Source organism: Onthophagus taurus, chromosome 2, assembly GCF_036711975.1.
Source record: "Onthophagus taurus isolate NC chromosome 2, IU_Otau_3.0, whole genome shotgun sequence".
NCBI classification, from domain to species: Eukaryota; Metazoa; Arthropoda; class Insecta; order Coleoptera; family Scarabaeidae; genus Onthophagus; species Onthophagus taurus.
The window spans coordinates 82,807-104,282 of NC_091967.1; the positions used below are offsets into that span (position 1 = coordinate 82,807).

Genomic DNA, 21,476 nt, shown 5'->3' on the forward strand with positions numbered 1-21,476 from the left:
AGTTTGAACAAAATTACGCTTCCTAAAATGTTAAAACACCGTGGCATTATCGCTATATTTCTTCTCACTCTACTCCTTTTTGTATATGAGACACCGAAATCTAGAAACGTTCAAAAAGGCTTAAAAGAAAAATGTTGGCTTCCCTGACAACCGTGTGCGACGAAACCGTCCAATTGGGGACTTGGGTCTGCTTGAGGGGTGGGGTGGGTTGATAACCAACCAATCAGAATGGAGAAATTATCTTTTTTAGGGGTGTGGTAGGCGTGTTCGTGTCCACCCTAAAAACTCCAACGGTGGCGTGTCAATCTCATGGCACACCGCGTTTTGAAAGGTCATGTTGAATATTATACGTGTCAAAAAAATTAGCGACTAAAAAAAGATTTTAACTAGAGACAAATTATTCCAATAAAAATAAAAAAAAAGTTTTTGGTGGAAATAAATTTTGAGTTTGTAATTAATTTAATCAAGCTGGCGTTAAAACAAGAGCTCCAAGAGCTCGATTGGTGCGAAAACGAGGAGTTTTCGGAAGATTCCGCATCCGCGTATAATAAAATGGTAGAGACGTCTTTGGAATCGCGATCGGGTAGTGACGTTTTTGGGGGTCGTCATCATCTGCATCACCATCTTCAAGGAGGTGGTGTTTTAATGGGGAATATGTTTCCAGTGTATAATAATAAAAATCGCGGGGGCTCAGGTGGTCAAAGTCAAAGTAGTCATAATAATAATAGTAGTAGTGGATCGCTTTTTACTATTGATAGTATTTTGGCACCGAGACCCAAACCAACCGTCGCTTCTTCACTACAAAATAATAACGACAATAGTCGCTCCGCAACACATCACACCACAGCACAACAAATTTTACAGCATCCGACGCTTCATTTAAGTCATTTGGCGGCTGCTGCCGCCGGAGGATTTGGACCTGGTTCTGCAGACTTTCTAGGTTAGTAAAAAAATAGTTTACTGGCAGTTTAGTATCAAGTAAAATGTCAAAAAATTATGCTTCAATGATTATGGACATCAAAATTGATAGTTAATTGTCAAAAAGTTATTGTTAATATGAAATTTTGAAATTATATGTGAGTCATATTGTTAAAATGTCAGTTAAGTAAATAAAATGTCAAATTGATAACATTTTTAGGTTAACAACAATATTAAAAAAAAAAGTAATTTTATAAGGATTAAATCCTTAACATTAGATTTGATTTTGCTTGGTATGCTTTTTGACGTTTAAGTGTCAAGTATGTACAGGTGTCCCGTTAAGAGTACGGAGCGGCAGTATCTCGACAACGGTAAGGACTAGAAGTTTGGGAAAAAATCCTTATAGGTTAAGTGGGCAAGAGAAATAGCTGGAAATTATTTTGATGTTCGTAATTCGACCGCTAACTGCCATGGAAAAACATAAAATTCCCGATAATAATAATAGGAAAAAGTAAAAACTTTTTGTGAGAAATATTAAAAATATTTAATTTATTTCAAAAAGTAAACATGTTTCGAAACAAATGTTTCATCTTCAGTGCTTGAAATAATTACAAAATGATGGAAAAATTTAAAATATGTTGGAAATAGGAATGATCCTTTAAATTTCTTGGAAATTAATTTATCTAATAATTAAGTTAATTAATCTAGATCATTTTGTAATTATTTCAAGTTTTCAAACATTTGTTTCGAAACATGTTTACTTTTTGAAATAAATTAAGTATTTTTAATATTTCTCACAAAAAGTTTTTACTTTTTTCCTATTTTTATTATTTAATTTTTGAAAAATATGGAGAATTTCATCCCTTTTATAAAATTCCCGCTATCTCAGAAAGTTAGACGATGAGCTATAACTTAAATAAGTTATAAATAAACTAGAGGGCGTTATCTGTAGCGATTACATATTTTTGTGATTTTTTATAAACTATTGAATGGAACGGTACTATTTACATCACAGACTCTTAGTCACCTTAAAATTTGCTAAATATTAGTGAAAACCGCATCTCGATTATCACCATCCGTTATCGAAATTGAATGTGTTGCCCAACGTATATATTTTGAAGAAATTCTATGAGCCTACAGCCGGTTAATATACAGCCGAAAACAGAACATATCACTTTAAACGCATTTTCCTGTGCCAAACACATATTTCAACATATCACATCCGATATTTTTTAATATACTTAAAAATGGTTGATCTCTGAAATAGACTATTATCGTATCGATATCTGCTATGTATTATTTTTTAGCAATAAATAAGTCTTGGATATTTTTAGTCAAAATTGAGAGCTAGTTTTGAAATGTCGCCATTTCGAAAGTTTCCATTTTTAGCCTATTCCACAATTACGTTTATTCTTAACAGAAAAAATAAGACCTAGAGAACTTCCGCCAGTGAGCTATGGCTGGCGCACAGTGATTCCGTCTGGTCTGTATTTTGCTGCAGTCAGTTAATAAAATTGATTGATATATTTTTTTAAATATAATTTAGAGTCTAATAAATACAATATAATATACTCTTAATATTTGATTTTCCACGTTGTTTACTGTTTCCATGAGAAAATCATAAACTTTGCTTAATATTTGATCTATCTAACCAGAAAGGGTCCATCATAAAATAGAATTTTCAACTTATCTGGTTTGAATGGACGTCTTCAATTGTTTAAGTTTTAACTTTGAGTCAGTGCTGCCAAGAGGTGCGACGTAGATCTGCCTGGGTGAACCCTAAATTGGTATGACACGAACTTCTTTGCAATAACATCAAAATTGTTATTCAACTGTGTCTCAAAATGCTTCCTTATTCCCATAACGACATTGGACGAAGTTAATATCGCATAAGAGAGAATTTTATTGGAAATAAAAGTTGAATATATTTCAAAGATAAAAATAGATTGTCTTTGAACTCTGTAAAATTTTTTACTCATTATTCTAAAGCATTCTTAGAAGTTACGGCCGTTTTGATAAAGGTTTTTTTTCGTATTAGAAATAATTATTTATTATATCATGATTGTGAACACAAAACAAGAAATTCTTAGGGAATGAGAACACTGTATCAATATAGTGAGAGTGATAATTTATAATTCATCCGTTGTGAAATAGTTATTCTTTTTTAAATCGTTTTGAGTTAATTTTAGAAATAGTTCCTTTTTTCTTTGTCCAAATAATTCGTAAAAGGTGTTAAACCGTGATTTCGGAAACGTTTCACACCCAAAATGTAAAGAAAAATCTGTTCTTGAATGGGTTTTCTATTGAGAAATTCATCGTCAAATCCTCTTCTCTGATCGGCCGGAAAAATTCACGCCAGCTTAAATCCTAAAAGTATTTCAATATGTAGATTTTAATAGGTGAAGCGAGAAAAGCTCTACACTTCCAATGTAAGCTTCTCTACTTTGGCCGTAAATACCGGGGCCTCGCACGAACGAAGAATTGAAAAGAAATATTTGGCGCCCTGCCTCAAAAGAAACTGACAACAATCTCAATTCAATTGTATATAGATACAGTGAATTTTTGGTTGGCTACATTAAAATAGTGAATCATAAAATCCATAAAAATCAGCTCATATAGTCTTAATTACTTAACATTTCTTAAAAGAGCGAGCTTATATACGAAGAGAGTCTCTTAAAAATCAATAACACCCTGTTTAAAAATTATGAAATAATAATATTGTTCTTTCGGAGCCCCGAGGGGGTCCGCTCCGGAGCGGTCCCCGATTTTTTGTTTCTCGGTGAACCTCCGGGGGCGCGCCTGGAAACCACACAAGCAAAGAGAGAGGGTTTTGCGCCCCTTTAAAAACCTTAAAAACTCAACTCAATCCAACCCGACCGTCCGTCATCATTGAAAAAGACGAACGTACTTTTAAAAAGGCGATTTGTGCCACTCCTCACTCACTCTCGGGACCGTCTATTTAAAAGCTTTAAAAATCATATTTGATGCAAAAAAATCCCTTCTTAATGGGTACATTCCTAGATAGATTAAGTAACATTACATCAAAGTTACGATTTCAAGACCAAGTGTATCCAACTTAAGGTAATACTTGATTTAGAAATCAATTTAAACGTCAAATTGACAGATAAGAGTGTCAAATTTTAAAGTACTCTTCTTGTTATAGCAATGGCATATCCGGGATTATATCCAGGTTATGTTCATGCTTTGGCAGCTGCTTCCCAAGCAGCTCAAATGACCCAAATCGGCGGTCACCATCACCATCATCATCCGCAACATCAGCCGCCAAAACGAAAGCGACGTCATCGTACAATATTCTCCGAAGAACAACTCGAACAGTTAGAGGCTACATTTGAACAAACCCATTATCCAGATGTCGTTTTACGAGAACAATTGGCGCTAAAAGTTGATTTGAAAGAAGAACGAGTCGAGGTAAGTGACAGCTATAATGATTTAACTTCACTTTAAAGGTGTGCCAACAGAGTGATTAGAAATTAAATATAATTTGAGCGTTAGTTCCAGTGATAAGTCTAGTGTTGGTTCTAACGTCTAGAATTAACACTTCCACTATAATTATTGCATCTACGTTTCTGCAATTTAGTTTTTACGGGAGGTTCATACCGATCTAAGGTATTTTCAAGATGGTGGCCACTTCCGGTGCACCGGGTGGTATTCCGTGCATGTTTTGAAAAATTTCCCAATATCAGGGAAATTACAATAAACTATAGCTCATTTTTTTTCTATAATACCTGCCAAATTGTTCTAAAGTTGGCAAAATTAACAGGGAGTTTTGTTTTATCATGTTTTGAAATAATCTGACGTTTGAACTTTCGTTATTCAAAAAGAAAAGGTTCATAAAAAATGTTGTGGGGTGTTTATTTGCCTAGAAAAGGTGTTTTGTTCTATTTAATTACTTTGTAGCACGTTTTTACAATAAATATGTACTTCGTTAAAATCGTATATCTAAAGATCTATTAGTATTTTAACCTGAACTATTTAGTTACTGAAAATGTTACTAAAAATCAGGAAAACAACATAAATTTTATAAGGGTCCAAGATAATACCAACAGAAACCCTAAAAAATGTACAGGGTGGTTCAAATTCGATGTCCGAATAGGCTAACTCGAAAACTATAAGAGTTAGAAGAAAAGTAGCTGACATGTCATGATCTCGTTTTTCGAGAAACTGCTAATGCCGAAAACCTCATAGCGCTATCGTCTTTTGTTTTTCCGCTAGAGGCCAAAATTGAAAATATCGTAAAACCCGCAAATGTAATTATCTTGGTTATTATTATAGGTGGAGTATTATAACTAAGACATTATATGGACACTTTTTTACAGAGAATTTGATGACGTAGTCAAAAAAAATTGTTCGGGTTTAGATTTTGAGATATTATCACAAATTTCGTTTTTTTAAATGGAAACAACCACTGATTATTCGCTTAATAAATTCGTTATTTTTTTCTGATTACAAAAATACAGGGTTTGACAGGTCTATTTCTTATTGTTTTAGAATAAAACTAAAAATAAACTTTTCTTTTAGTGTCGTCGAAGAAATTAAATTTACAGTTTCCTGTAAATTACTGTTCTATAACTAAAAATTAAAAAAAACATATTTCTGATATTTGAAACAAATATATTTGTTGAACTGTTTAATTTATATATGTTTTACACAAAAGTTGGAATAGATTGCATTATTTCACATTTTTTATTACGATTTAATATTATTTGTAAATGACTTAATAAATTATCGATAGATGGCATGTTTTTTTTTTTAATTCAAATAAACATAGCAACATTTGTTTGTATTAAAAAATTTTCTGAAGTGTCGCTTTAAAAATCCTGTTTTTAAGATCAATTACGAAAATTTTGAAAAGTTTGACATGTTAGAATGTTACATATTAAAAAATTATTTGTTTTTAAATACCAGAAGTTATCTTCGTATTAATTGTAACTTTTTAGATTTTTCCTACCGCCCCGTAACTTACAGGAAACTGTAAATTTAATTTCCTCGACGACACTAGATGGAAATTTTATAAAAAAGTTTATTTTTAGCTTTATTCTAAAACAATAAGAAATAGACCTATCGAACCCTATATTTTTGTAATCAGAAAAAAATAACGAATTTAATAAGCGAATAATCAGCGGTTGTTACCATTTAAAAAAACGAAGATTCTCATGATATCTCAAAATCTAAAACCGAAAAATTTTTTTTGACTACGTCATGAAATTCTCTGTAAAAAAGTGTCCATATAATGTCGTAGTTATAATACTCCACCTATAATAATAACCAAGATAATTGCACTTATTGGTTTTACGATATTTTCAATTTTGGCCTCTAGGGGAAAAACAAAAGACGATAGCGCTATGAGGTTTTCGGCATTAGCAGTTTCTCGAAAAACGAGATCATGACATGTAAGCTACTTTTTTTCTAACTCTTATAGTTTCCGAGTTAGCCTATTCGGACATCAAATTTGAACCACCCTGTACATTGACAAGTATTATAGAAAAAAAACGAACTATAGGTATAGGCATGTTTATGGATGATTTGTAGAGAATTAAATTCTCTCTCTGGTAGGTTAAGAATATATGGAGCGTTTAAATGCAACAAATGACAATCTATTTGATATCATCTGAAGAGTAACCGTGCCAAGTTAGAGCTTTTTTGAATGAATGTTGGCTGAGATATGGGGTTTTAAACGCATGGTGACATTTGACAAAAAAAAACTTAAAATCACTCGAACACGAAAAATGCTAGGTACCAGTAACTTTTATTAAAGTCAACATATTTTTTTCATATAATTAAAGGGTGCATTAAAAACTATAGCATTCCATTTAAAATAACTAAGTTGAGGTCTACTTCCGGTGGACCTGAAATGGCCACCATCTTGAAAATACTTTAGATCGAAACCTCCCATATAAACTAAATTTCAGAAACGGAGATGATATTCGGTGGACACTGTATATGTAAATTATGAAATTATTAAAATTAAAACTTGCATACATATGTACATCTTTTTTTAACAAAGGGTTGTTCTTTTCATACAAATTTCATTTTAATTAAACTAACAAAACGAACTCACTCATTCTTTGTTCTTTCTTAAAAAAGAGGCTTAAACGTTAAAATTACAGCGAAATTAGTTCTTTATTAAAAATTTGAGGTCATGTTTTAAAAAGAATTTTTCATTACTAACTTATAATTAGGACGTAGTATATTTATGACATTTTTGACTTTTGACGTTTTATCTGTCAAACTTGATTTTGATGTAAATTTAAATTTTTGAAATAAGATTTAATTTATTTTGATAGAAAATAATCACCGTAAACCCTTGAAAACAAATCGAAATGTCAACAACAAGAACCGTATCAATGACAATGATGATAAAAGTCACCCTTTAAACGCGGCAAACTCCCTCCCAATTGTGATTACAATTCGTTTCTTCTCCCTCTCCCCTCTCGTTTTTGTCCGTCACAACACGCCATACGCCAAGAACATTGTTCGCAGAAATTGGAAATGATAATAAACCAACCCGGAAAACTGGACGACCATTTCAAGCAATTTTAACTCCACTTCCACCACCCGAGATCTCCTTCCAATCTTATGAGCCCTTTATTCAATAATTACCCCATCTATTGTTCATTTAATAAATTGAATGTCATCGTTGACTTAAAAAATGAATATAAATTAATTGACCACAATAAAATTTAGTTAATGTTTTTTGAAAAGTAAAATTTATTTTGAAATCGAATTATCATGAAGGCTTTCTTGATTTCTTATTCAATTTAAAGGGGGGAAAGATGAGATACCATAGTAAAGAAATCGTTATTTACATAAGCGGGGTTTTTGAAAGCTCGAACTCTCGTTTCTATTATCACCCTAGTGAAGCCGGAGAGTTGTGCGTGCCGCAAATTAAGCTTTTAAAAAGGGCGGAGAAAAAGAAAAATAAAGGTTGTTAAGAAAGAAAGAAAAATAGCGATTGAAAGTTGGAGACGGAAGAGGATTGAGGAGTAAACAGCTTTTTAGATTTGAATCTAGCCCGATTTTTAATATAACTTGAAATCAGGAAAATGTTTTGTTTTAATTTGTGTGTATAAACGATAATATTTAATCAAATTTTGAGTTAGAAAATAACACATCGTAGGTAAATGGTTCGAAACGGCGTTAAAAGCGCAAATTAATTAATTAATTAACAACGATCGTTGCTGTGTACCATGCGGTATGGATACATTTTAGGCGCGACTCGGAGTTAATTAAACGAAATTTAGTTTACTTAATGCGGTACCACTAATTTCGCATTTAGGTTGCAAATCCCGTTATGAATAATTTTCTATAAATAAATCTTTTAAAATGTTCATAATATTAGCTACATATACAAAACAATTTCTACTTTAACCAAAGCACGAAAATATTATGATAATTGTGTAATTGCTTATAGTTTCTTAGCTTACTCAAAAAATTTATTGCGCCCTATGCCATACTTATTGATGGAAGATTATGATATTATTGTAACGCCTCGTCTGCAAACGACTTCGGCTTAACGAAGTCGTTTTAACTGTAAGGGTTATGTTTGTAGAATCTGGAATATTAACTGTAGCGCCTCGGCCGCAAGCGGTATCTACTTAATACACGATGTCATTGTATTAAGCCGATGTTTATTATTATTATTATTATTGCTGCCGGGCTGAGGAGGGCGGCCCCTCTTGTTACCGCGACCTATAAGATCTATTGTAACTTTAGCCCTCCAAAGGTTTAGGGCAAATGTAGGTCCTTAATGAACCTTAGTATTGTCCTGAGGTCTTGAACCTTTATGTCGGTAGGTAACAGGGGAGTTTTACCGAAGACGTTGTGCCTTAGACGGCCTCTGGCGACGCAATTGCACAGTATATGTTCAGCAGTTTCTGACTCGTCGTTGCATAGTCGACAAGTTTGATCCTCAGCTTGTCCAATGTGGAAGAGGTGGTATTTTAGGGGCACATGGCCGGTCAGGTAGCCTGAGAGCGTTCTTTATCTGAGGCATAAAACCTCTTTGGTTTTGTTGTGCGACGGAGTTATCATACTCTTCGCTTGTCTGTGACCTGGAAGTTCTTTCCAGCGTAAGGCTATCTTTGAAGCCTCCCAGTTGTTGATTATTTGTTTTAGGTGGCTTTTTTGTAGTCCACATCCAGGTTGGGGTCCAATGAAGGGCGTGTTTGCTGCCTCTTTGGCCAGCTTGTCGGCCTTCTCATTGCCCTCAATGTTGCTGTGACCTGGAACCCACCATAGGGTAACATCATTGCCCCTAGCGAGTTCTCTCAGGTTGTTGGTGCACTCTCTGATCAGTGCGGAGCCACACGTGTAGGCCTGAATTGCCTTTAAAGCTGTCTGTGAAAATGTTTATGGATGCACCTTTTTGTCCCTTCTGTAGGTTCAAAGCGGTGCAGAAGTTTATAGCAAGAACTTCTGCTTGAAAAATTGTTAAGTCCGAGCTGAGGGGCAATTTGATGTGGCTATTTGGTCCACTGATGCCCATGCCTACTCCAGATCTTGCTGTCTTTGAAGCATCGGTGTACCAGGCTAGGGCTCCTCTTTTTAGTTTCCTTTCGCCCAATCATCCCTGCTACTAAATATGACCTTATACGGTTGGTTGAAATTGAGTTGTTTGGTTTCAAATACCCTTAAGTCCAAATTTTTCGATTTTGAGAAAACGGCAAATAAGTATTTTGGGATGATTTTGGCGTTAATAATTCAAACATAATTTATTTGTTATTAGAAGACTTACTGAAGTTTCAAAAATTCTATAACCACGTCTTTTGAAATAGATATAAAAATCACAAAGTGGATTTAAAAATGGTGTTTGGTTTGCTACCAAACTGTGGATTAAGGCTCATTTGAATCTGAACAAAATGGATTAGGCATGAATTGAAAGTGAATCAAATCTCTTTGTAGCTAATAACAGGAAACTTTATTTTTTGAAAGATATGTTATTTAAAAACTGTACTTAAAAAACTCTTAAACTGTAACATCAGGTATATATTCGGTTGATTCACATAAACTAGGCTCTTCGTCCCCACTGTCTTCTCGAGAATCGCCAGGAATATTATTGTTCTGAAATTTTCCCAACACATCTCTATAATAAGCCAAATTTTCTACCGCTCTCCAGTTCTTTCCATAATGTTTGCTTAACAAGTTATTTACATCTCTCATTTTCAGATCTTTTGGTTTCACTCCGGTAGGAATTTCTTTTGGCTGGATATTCATGGCGGTTTGGTTTTTCCTAAAAACTCCTTTGAATGTTCCGGTGTCTGAACGGTAAGATAACTCACCTCGAATGGTGATGGCGTTTTTTTGCCACGTCGTATAATATATCTCTTACATTGGTTAAATTTAACCCTTTGTGTCCCAAGAAGTCAAACATTTTGAAACTTTGTGACAGAATCAGACAGAATTAAAACGCTATCAAAATACACTCAGTAAAGGCCTTTGGAATAAAATTTTAGCAAAATATGCAATCCCCCTATTTTCGCATAGTCTAAATGTCAAAAAAGATGCTAATTCAAAAATTCCTGGAAACCGTGTTTATTGAAATTAAGAAATAAAACTTATTTTAAATTGAAGCTTAAAGCTTTCTGTTTAAATCGATGTATAACAATCGATGGGTTGAATTAGAAAATATTGAGAAAAAGAGTATTGAGTTAAAACTAAACATTTTCGTATAACCTAAAAGTGTCAAAAAAGAAGTTAATTTAAAAATTCCTGGAAGCCGTATTTATTGAAATTAAAGAATGAGACGTATTCTATATTAAAGCTCAAAGCCTTCTCTTTAAAATGATGTATAATAATTGTTGGATAGAATTGGAAAAATATTTTTAAAAAATTTTGAAATAAAAAATACATTTTCATATAACCTAAGAATGCCAAAAAAGATGCTAATTTAAAAATTCCTGGAAGCTATTTTTATTGAAAATAAGGAATAAAACTTATTTTAAATTAAAGCTCAAAGCTTTCTCTTTAAAATGATGTATAATAATTGTTGGGTTGGATTGAAAAAATATAGAGAAAAAAAATGTTGAAACAAAACTTACATTTTCAAATAACCTAAAAGTGTCAAAAAAGATGCTAATTTAAAAATTCCTGGAAGCCGTATTTATTGAAATTAAAGAATGAAACTTATTTTAAATTAAAGCTCAAAGCTTTCTCTTTAAAATGATGTATAATAATTGTTGGGTTGGATTGGAAAAATATAGAGAAAAAAAAAGTTGAAATAAAACTTACATTTTCGTATAACCTAAGAGTGTCAAAAAAGATGCTAATTTAAAAATTCCTGGAAGCCGTATTTATTGAAATTAAAGAGTGAAACTTATTTTAAATTAAAGCTCAAAGCTTTCTCTTTAAAATGATGTATAATAACTGTTGGGTTGAATTGGAAAAATATAGAGAAAAAAAAAGTTGAAATAAAACTTACATTTTCGTATAACCTAAGAGTGTCAAAAAAGATGCTAATTTAAAAATTCCTGGAAGCCGTATTTATTGAAATTAAAGAATGAAACTTATTTTAAATTAAAGCTCAAAGCTTTCTCTTTAAAATGATGTATAATAATCACACCTAATAACCATTTATCAAAGAAATACCTTTTTGAACAACAAAATTCAACAACACCACTTTTCACTAAACTTCTAACCTCACATCTAGATGAATAAGTTTAAAGTGTACCTGAAAATCCTACAGTGCGGATTGCGACGTTTTTTATACAGATTCTCTCTTGTATACACTTGTATAGTAGAAAGTACCGACAGCTTTAAATGCGCCGAATAGATAACTACAGTTTAAAATTACCGGTACTTTAAAGTGCCGTCGGGACACAAAGGGTTAAAATGCCACTGAGACACTGGCTTAAGGATTTTTTGACCAGCACCTTTCCAATGACTATCGGGAACATCTTTTCCAAGTTTAAAAACAGTAGCATGTTCTTGAAAAATATTTATGTACTCTTCTGGCATTACAATTTCTTATTTCTTTTTCGATAGTAGCAAAAACCCTGTCAGGTGGAATGTAGGAGTGCCCAACCACTGGGAATACCAGCTCGATTGTTCTAATAGAACTGCTTATACTGCTTAGCCATTTGAACAACATACATATCATAATGGTATTTTTATTTTGGCCGCCGCATCCATCGGCGACCAATCGAAGTGTATCTATTCCCTCTAAGTTACTATTGTTTAAAGTGTAAAAGACGCAGCTTGCAATTTCGATAATTTTAACATTATCTTTTGTTAACGGAATATGTGAGCGCCTCACTACAGTAGTGAAGTTGTAAATGTACAGTTGTCTACTATAATAGGTACTTTGATCTGGTATTTTGGGCAATACCAAGTTTTTCTGACAATCAAAAGAAATTATCAGAAGGCCGTCCCGTTTCTCTTTTAGCTGTTCAAAAAATGCTTTGGCCCTGAGCTTATGTATTCGGTATTCTGTAGTTAGCACTGTTTTAATAGATGCAACCTTTTCATTTTTAATTTTTTCCCGGAGTTCAAGACACTTAGAGCAAACATCGGTGCTAGGAGATCCAAAGCCGATGTTGAAGGAAGTATTAAAAATAAATCGAAAGTAGCTCTCTTTAATATCTAAAGGCTGTCTATTTGATTTGAATTTTTAAGGGATTCGCGCGTTTTTTAATACAAATCATTGGGTGGTATGAATAAAGGAGAGTAAAACCTTATACTCGCAAAATTTCGAGCATTTGCTACATATTTTATGAATAACAATGTAAGTAAAAGCTTTTACTCAACACTTTCCTCTGAGCATGAGCATCTACTTACTTTTAAGCATATGCTCCGATTGATATGAATAAAACGGAGGTTTTGCTTCACATTTTGAGCATATGCTCGATAAAATGTGCATCTAGTTCAGTACTAGATGCACCCTTTCAGTGGTCGGTAATAATGGCAGAGTTTATTAATTTACGGGCAGAAAAACATTACAAAGTACGAAGAGGAGCTGATAACCGAGATTTTAAATCACTTTACCGGTTTGAGGAAGAAAATTTGCATTACATTGCAACACACTTTATGGGCGAGAACAACGAAAGAAGAGGAGGTGCTCTTTCGTCGGACCTTAAAATTAAGATATTTTTACGGTATATGGCCAATCCTGGTTTCCAAACTGGTGTTGCTGAAGAATTGGGAATTCATCAGTCGACAGTATCAAAAACAATTACGTTCGTGATTAACAAAATACTCGAAAAAGCTCCTTTATGGATCAAATTTCCGTCAACGTTGAACCAAGTAAACGAAGCACAGGAGAGGTGGCAGGAGACATTTCAATTTCCATGTGCGATAGGCGTAATTGATTGCACACACGTTCAAATATTGAAACCTATCCATCACGGTGATGAATACATCAACAGAAAGGGGTTGGCGACTTTAAATGTGCAAGCAACGTGCAACTCCAAAGAAATCTTTACTAGTGTTGATGCAAGTTGGCCGGGTTCTGTGCATGACGCTAGAATTTGGAGAAATTCTGAAACACGTTTGATTATGCAACAATTCCCTGGTGCAATATTATTAGGAGATGACGGTTATGGTTTGGAACCGTGGCTAATGACACCATTTCGGAATCCAAATAACGAATCTGAAAGAACTTACAACAGATTGTTTAAGAAAGAAAGGGTGATTATCGAAAGATGTTTCGGCCAACTTAAGCGAAGATTTCCAATTCTAAAATATAAGTTTTAACAAAGTTTTATGAATATATACGCGATACATATATTTGTATAATATAAACAGGTTAAATAAAATACATACTTACCAGGAATTTTGCTTATAGTCGGATTATCCTCTCCATCCATTAATTCGTGCAAAATTTTTTCCCACTGGCATAAAACGATTTTTTTATTCCCGGTTTTGTTTTTGTCCACTTTGCTTTTTAGCCTCGTTTTCATATTGTTTACTTTTTTCATCAATTGAGAAGAGGTTAATGGTTTTCCCAATTGACGTTCTAGCTCAAGAACTGATTGCCTCAAGGCTTCATCTTTCAATGTTTTTTTCTGCGGAATTTGTGTTTTCCATAGAATTTCCGGCCTTTTTTGCAACTGCAATGCTACTAGCAAATTGTTGCTTGATACATCGTCACCATTTTCTTCTGCCGACATTGTTGTCTTACAAATTACTGGTTTATACAAAGCATTAAACTTCTAAGGGTATAATTCAGTATGTTAGGTTAGGTAAATAAACACAAACATCAAATACTAAGAGCGTAAGTATAACAACTGCGGCACCGATTTATACAAGTCACGACGAGTTAGACGAGCAAATCCTCATTTGATCTAAGCAGATGCTCATAAGTAAAAGCAAATCATTATTCATACAAATCGGAGCAAATGCTTATATTCGGACCTTTTACTTTCAGCATAAGCTTATAGCTGTTGCTTATACTTAAGAGCATTTGCTCGCTTTTTATTCATACCACCCATTGAGTATTTTATAGAAAACAACTTTTTCTAACAGATGGCGTATATATCTCATTTTTGCCCAAAAATGGATTTAGGGGATATTGAAACCAGACAACTCAATTGTATTTCGTCGGTATAAGGTCCGTTTTAATTTCAATCAGGTGATTTAGACATGGGTCTTTGAGGATCTCGAGGTGTCCTCTGAGGTTACCCTGCATCAACTTGCCGAGGTTATTTGCGGTCGAGGTGCTACAGTCATGATGTACAAAGTTATGTTATTAAGCCTCAATCGCTTTCGGCCACAGGATTTTCACAGAATTCTACAATCCTTGAGGTCTTGCTTTAATCATGTTGAAGCTTCGTTCAGTGTGTATTAAGATTTAATCTTCAAAATACCTTTGTACCTATTCCAGAAGTAAACTTATAGAACACAGACCTTTTTGCAATGGATTGCTAAGTTACATGGGAGTTTATATGAAATGAACACATCATGACGTCATGAATGACATATCATGTCATATTTACATATGAATAACGTGGCAGCCAATGTGTTAAGAAAGCATTGAGGTCGTAATTTATTAATTATCGTGCTTTTGGCTTGACGTGACTGCATGAAGACATGTAATAAACAAATTTTTAACTTTAAAATTGTGATGTAACAAATAAATCTCTTTCTTTTTTAAATCTTGTCTTGGATACGTTCATATTTACATCACACGTGAAGATAGGTAGCTTCGGGGTAGGATTTTTCAATTTAATTTCACATGAAAATATAAAAATTAAAATTGCATAATACGCGTTTCAGAATCATTTTGGTGAAGATTGTTTCTTTAATACGTCTAAGTTAAACGGCGCGTAGGGTTTCGCGAAACCTCGCCACCGTATCAAATTAACTTTTTAACGAGAAGACCCGGTTTTCTCTGTTCCTCTTTCCCCCTTTGTCAAATTCGCTTCGTCTCTCTCTCTTTTGAGATTGCGAGAAGTGAGGGCTCGATTTGCAAGAGTTCTTAATAAGTTTTCAGTCGGCGCCCGATCGTTCAAAATCTCGCCTCATTACCCTTTCCCCACTTCATTTCTCTTTTTTATTATTTCTTATCGTCGTCTCACTTCTCGTCGTTGGCGCGTTGATTATTTTACAAACGGTTAGCTAATTACAATTTTAGATTTTTGCTCTTTTGCTACCAAGCCTTTGTTTTTTAATTATCCCCAATTAAGCTCGATGAATATATTAACTCAAAAAGTTTTAAAGTTGTTCTTTCACTTTATTAAAAGAATCAAAAAAAAAAATGCGGAGCGGATAGTTGCATTTGCTATATCAAAAGTTAACAATTAAAATCACTTTAAACTTTCAGTTAAAAATTTTTTTGATTTGTCCTAAATTTGAAGTAATTTCAAGTTAATTAAACTACTCGATACAATACATCGTCGTAAAGTCCCTAGATAATTCAAAGTTCGATGTGTACCGGTAATTTTAAGTTACCGCGTGCGCTAAAATTGTGTGCGTTAGAAAGAGACGAGTATAACGAACGCCACGTTTCGAGGGCGCCCGCCAGAACCCAGTCAGATTATTCTATTACGGCGTATCAACAACGTCGAGGGCTAATTTTGTTTAGTCTCAAAACATTTCATTGTTTCAAGTGGATCAAAAATTAAACGGAAGGTTAATTACTACCCACCACCACCATCGTATGCATCCCGACCTCGAAAGGGAGACGGAAAGAGGCCCTGTGCATGAGAGAGAGCGAGAGAAAAGTGATTTGACTGTACGCATTCGAACCTCGCGGGGGTTTTCAGATTGAACGAGGGAGCGAAAAAAATTAAAAATAACCGTTAAGTAAATAAAAGTGAAAGAGATGGAAAACTTGACGGGGTTCATTTTTTTACGCGTTTTCGTATGTAAATTGAAACGCAGATTTTTTTGTTTTGGGGTTAAGGGAGATGATTTCAAAAACAGTTGCCTGGTTTTAGAACGCCGTCGTTGCGATGCCCTGCGGGGTTGATATCTGATGGTGGGATTTTCTCACCTTTACCTACGCTTTCAAATTTACAATTGAAATCGAGCTCTTCTAAGAGCGTCAATTTGCTTCCGGCACAAATCATTTTTATTATACAAATTTCTCAATATTCATTGAACTAAAACTAGAATTAACACTAGTACTATCATTAGAACCAACACTAGTCCTAGAACTAGAAACATTCTAGTTTAGCCATTCTTGATGAGAATATGTTTGACGACAGAGAAACGAAAGTTCAAAAAAGGATAGCATGTACTGGCAAGACATTTCCACTGTTTTCCTATTGGGTAATATGCATTTTATCAATGAAGGAATGAATAAATAGATTTATGAATAATGTATTTACAACCTGAAACAATTAAGAACTGTGGGTACCTAAAATTTATTAAACTAAATTTATATTGAATAAAAATAATAAATTAAATATCGGTGAAACCCAAAATTAGTAAATAGTTGCTTGCAATCGGGGAGCTTTTTGACCTATACTTTAAAATTAGTACAGAGTGGTTCAAATTCGATGTCCGAATAGGCTAACTCGAAAACTATAAGAGTTAGAAGAAAAGTAGCTGACATGTCATGATCTCGTTTTTCGAGAAACTGCTAATGCCGAAAACCTCATAGCGCTATCGTCTTCTGTTTTTCCGCTAGAGGCCAAAATTGAAAATATCGTAAAATCAGCAAATGTAATTATCTTGGTTATTATTTTAGGTGGAGTATTATAACTACGACATTATATGGACACTTTTTTACAGAGAATTTCATGACATAGTCAAAAAAAATTTTTCGGTTTTAGATTTTGAGATATCATGAGAATTTTCGTTTTTTTAAATGGAAACAACCACTGATTATTCGCTTATTAAATTCATTATTTTTTTCTGATTACAAAAATATAGGGTTCGACAGGTCTATTTCTTATTGTTTTAGAATAAAACTAAAAATAAACTTTTTTTATAAAATTTCCATCTAGTGTCGTCGAGGAAATTAAATTTACAGTTTCCTGTAAGTTACGGGGCGGTAGGTAAAATTTAAAAAGTTAACAATTAAATACGAAGATAACTTCTGGTATTTAAAAACAAATAATTTTTTAATATGTAACATTCTAAACGTTTTAAAATTTTTGTAATTGGTCTTAAAAACAGGATTTTTAAAGTGACACTTCAGAAAATTTTTGAATACAAACAAATGTTGCTATGTTTATTTGAATTAAAAAAAAAAACATATGAGCGCCATCTATCGATAATTTATTAAGTCATTTAAAAATAATATTAAATCGTAATAAACAATGTGAAATAATGCAATCTATTCCAACTTTTGTGTAAAACATATATAGATTAAACAGTTCAACAAATATATTTGTTTCAAATATCAAAAATATGTTTTTTTAATTTTTAGTTATAGAACCGTAATTTACAGGAAACTGTAAATTTAATTTCTTTGACAACACTAAAAGAAAAGTTTATTTTTAGTTTTATTCTAAAACAATAAGAAATAGACCTGTCAAACCCTATATTTTTGTAATCAGAAAAAAATAACGAATTTATTAAGCGAATAATCAGTGGTTGTTTCCATTTAAAAAAACGAAAATTGTGATAATATCTCAAAATCTAAAACCGACAAAATTTTTTTGACTACGTCATTAAATTCTCTGTAAAAAAGTGTCCATATAATGTCTTAGTTATAATACTCCACCTATAATAATAACCAAGATAATTACATTTGCGGGTTTTACGATATTTTCAATTTTGGCCTCTAGCGGAAAAACAAAAGACGATAGCGCTATGAGGTTTTCGGCATTAGCAGTTACTCGAAAACCGAGATCATGACATGTCAGCTACTTTTCTTCTAACTCTTATAGTTTTCGAGTTAGCCTATTCGGACATCGAATTTGAACCACCCTGTACATTGATATCAAACACCAAGCATATTTAATTATTGCAATATCATTGCAGAGTACACACAAGTTATTGCAGTTTTTGAAACAGAAGTAAACCAGAAGAAAATAGAAGAAAAACCCCTAGTGACATAATTTCTCAACAATCGTAAAAATAATTCGTAAAATAATCGAACATATCTCTAAAATCGGAAAGGGTGATTTCTACCCTTAAAACGGCGATCGGGCAGAAATGACAATACACGTGTCGAATATTTTTCCATACCCTACTTGTATGTCAAGTTTCAAGAAAATCGCCGTATGGCACTTCCCTAGTGTTACTTGAAAGTATACAGGGTGATTCTCAACCTATACACATAAACTCGAGGATTTATTCATTATTAGTAAAAGTTTTTTAGTTTCTCTAAATGTAAATAATGTGTTTCCTGTAAAATGTATAGGTCGAGATGGTCCAATGACCTGGCTACCGCGCTCGCCCAGCCTCAACCCTCTTGATTTTTACTTGTCGGGTCACTTAAAAAGCAAAGTGTACGTAACGGAAGTTAATACTGAGCCAATATTGCAAAATCATTTACATGCTGCTGCCCAGACAATTCGCCAACACCCTGGTTTAGACCGCGCTAGTGGGAGATCGTGGATTCCGGGAGGCCAATTGATAGAAAATATGGGAAATCACTTCGAACACTTGCTGTGATGTTATTTTAAAATGTTCTATGTATTCTAAATATCACGGATATCTATGAAACAAAAAATCTTTTACTACAAAATTTTTTGCCTATTAGCCATTATTCGTCGTGAGTAGTAAATCTCCAAGTTTATGCGTATAGGTTGAGAATCACCCTGTATTTATATAAAATAATAATAATATAAAAATACACTTTTGGTTCGTATTTATGCGCAAATCGATAATCAGAACATTCTATAGCACGATATCAGAAAAAGTAAGCTTCCTCCCCTTTCATAGTATGCAGTCGGTAGACAAGGACTATGTCTACTAACTTGTTTTTTATCTATGTCTGCGGCTTTTTTACGTTACAAACCACTCGCCAGAGATTCACATGTTTTTTTCATTAACCAATCATCGCTCGTGAGATCCGGGAAGTAAAATATATTCCAAAATATTAAAATTTAATGTAAAACCGTAAATTACTAATTACGGGTTTATTATTAATATTTCGTAAAAGTGCTACAGGAATAATGTTTCTATTTTATTGTTTTACATCCGGGCCAAGAAGAAAAATCGTAAAAATCTTACTATTTTCAAAAATAAAGCAATATTTTTCTTCAAATTTCATTTTCTGTTCTTGTCCCGGATTCATAACTATTGTAGAAACATGACAAATGATAAATTAATCCAATCCATTAATAAATAAAGAAGTAATTCGAAATCTACGGTGACAGACTCGGTTAAGGAGCCTTAAGAGACGCACGGCAAAACCAGAATGTTTCTAGTTCTAGGTCTAGTGTTAGTTCTTTATATCTTTTATTGAACTAAATTGTTTATCATTAAACATGCTCATATTAACCCAATCTCAAACGATTTATAACAAATCCATAATCACCTAACATTACACATTCAAAAGTTTATAAGTAAATCTCCCTAAATTTGGTGTCAATTCCAATTTAACGCACTCTGTTAGCAAGGATAGTGACAAAGTTAGCATCCCAGTTGAACTGGTTAATGCCAATTAAAGCGATATGCAGTGACTGGGTCTCACTAAATTCTAAATTAATTCTCTATGATCTCCTCCCAATCTTTACCCCCCCCCCCCCCCAACCCTACCATTAGCTTCGCTTTGGATTTGATCGTTTTGACCTCATCATCTCACATAAACTACACAGGTTATTGGAAGAGAGGTAGAGGTGGGGGAAGGGTGGAAAGGGCATGGACGAGTTTGTGATACGGATGGCAACGACAATAATAACGATAATAATAATAACGCGCCGCCAACGATGTCATCTGCCTTTTGATCTGGCGACGTGAGGCGCGTGACGCGAACGTTGCCAGATCGCCGGCACGGAAATAACTCCAATTTAGCGCCGGCTCACCCGTTTCGGAAGCCCTCTACTGGAAAATATTGCTTTTCCACCTCTCTACCTCTATACTCTCTACCAATTCGCTCTTTGTCGTTGTCTGTATTAAGGGTTTGTTTCATTTAATTTACCGAACACAAAAACGCCTAATAACCATAAACTTGCGAATATTATAGTCAAAAGGAATTATCAAAAATACATAAGAAAATTATTAATTTCGTTTAATGGAGAGATAGGTTTATTAATACTCTTAGGACAATAAGGGGGTTAAGTTTGGTTTTAGTTCGGTCCCTTTATTACCGACGGCAATAGGGAGCGGCTAGAGCTACATATTAAATAGATCGAGGGGGTTCAGATTATCAAATATGTTATTGTATCGGGAACAGTCATTTAATTGGAGTGCGCGGGCGAGCAGAGTGTTTATTTTTAATGCGGTATAAACGACCCCTAAAGTGAGCAAGAGGGACTCTAAAAAGGGGAAATACGAAAACAAAAATCTTTTTGAAATTCTGAAATATACAACAAGCTGGCGTTGAATAACAACTAAAACTAGAACTAACACTAAACCTAGTACGTCTCTCAAAACTGTTAAATCCGCATGTTTTTAGTACTAGATCTAGTAATAGTTTTAGTGATAGTGCTGGAGTGAGCTCTAATAGCTTGAAGTCTTAAAAGTCTAGTGTTCTTCCGGATCAGGGAACAGAGCGCCGCAGACCGGCGATAAGTGAGGCCGATTGCCTGGGTCTGATTTATGATCTTACACGATGGCCATCTTGAAAATATTTTAGATCGAAAGTTCGGAATGAACCTTGATCTGATCAATTAACATGATAAAAATAGCAGTAGCCATGACCACCAACCTCCTGACCGCCAACTTATTACCCAAAGTATGGTAAGTCTAATTGTGACTACATTTAAAAATCTACGCTCGTGCATCTACGAGATTTATCGAAGTCTGGCCGACCAAATGTTTCTTCAGGGGAGGTTCAACAAAACGTTCTTTTGGGCTTGTCAAGAAAACCTTCATGATACTGTAAGAGGTATTGGGTCGAATTTGGAGCGAAATAGTACGGGATACTATCCTGGGTCCTTACTTTTTTGAGGAAACCTTAACTAGACAGCATTCCTTTCATAACGGCCTGATCCCGATAATGTTGACCCAACTCAATTAAAACAAGATGACGCGTCACCGCG

At 33.8% G+C, this 21,476-nt stretch overlaps 1 protein-coding gene across 1 annotated transcript in view; it reads left to right on the plus strand.

The window, feature by feature from the left end:
• The first annotated feature begins 357 nt into the window (after positions 1 to 357).
• Positions 358 to 21,476, plus strand: part of LOC111415774 (goosecoid homeobox) — a 32,625-nt gene continuing 11,506 nt past the window's right edge. The window contains exons 1-2 of the mRNA XM_023047625.2: positions 358 to 940; positions 4,082 to 4,347. Coding sequence (XP_022903393.2) covers positions 553 to 940; positions 4,082 to 4,347 — 654 coding nt within the window. The 5' untranslated portion in view covers positions 358 to 552. The remainder of the gene's footprint in view (positions 941 to 4,081; positions 4,348 to 21,476) is intronic.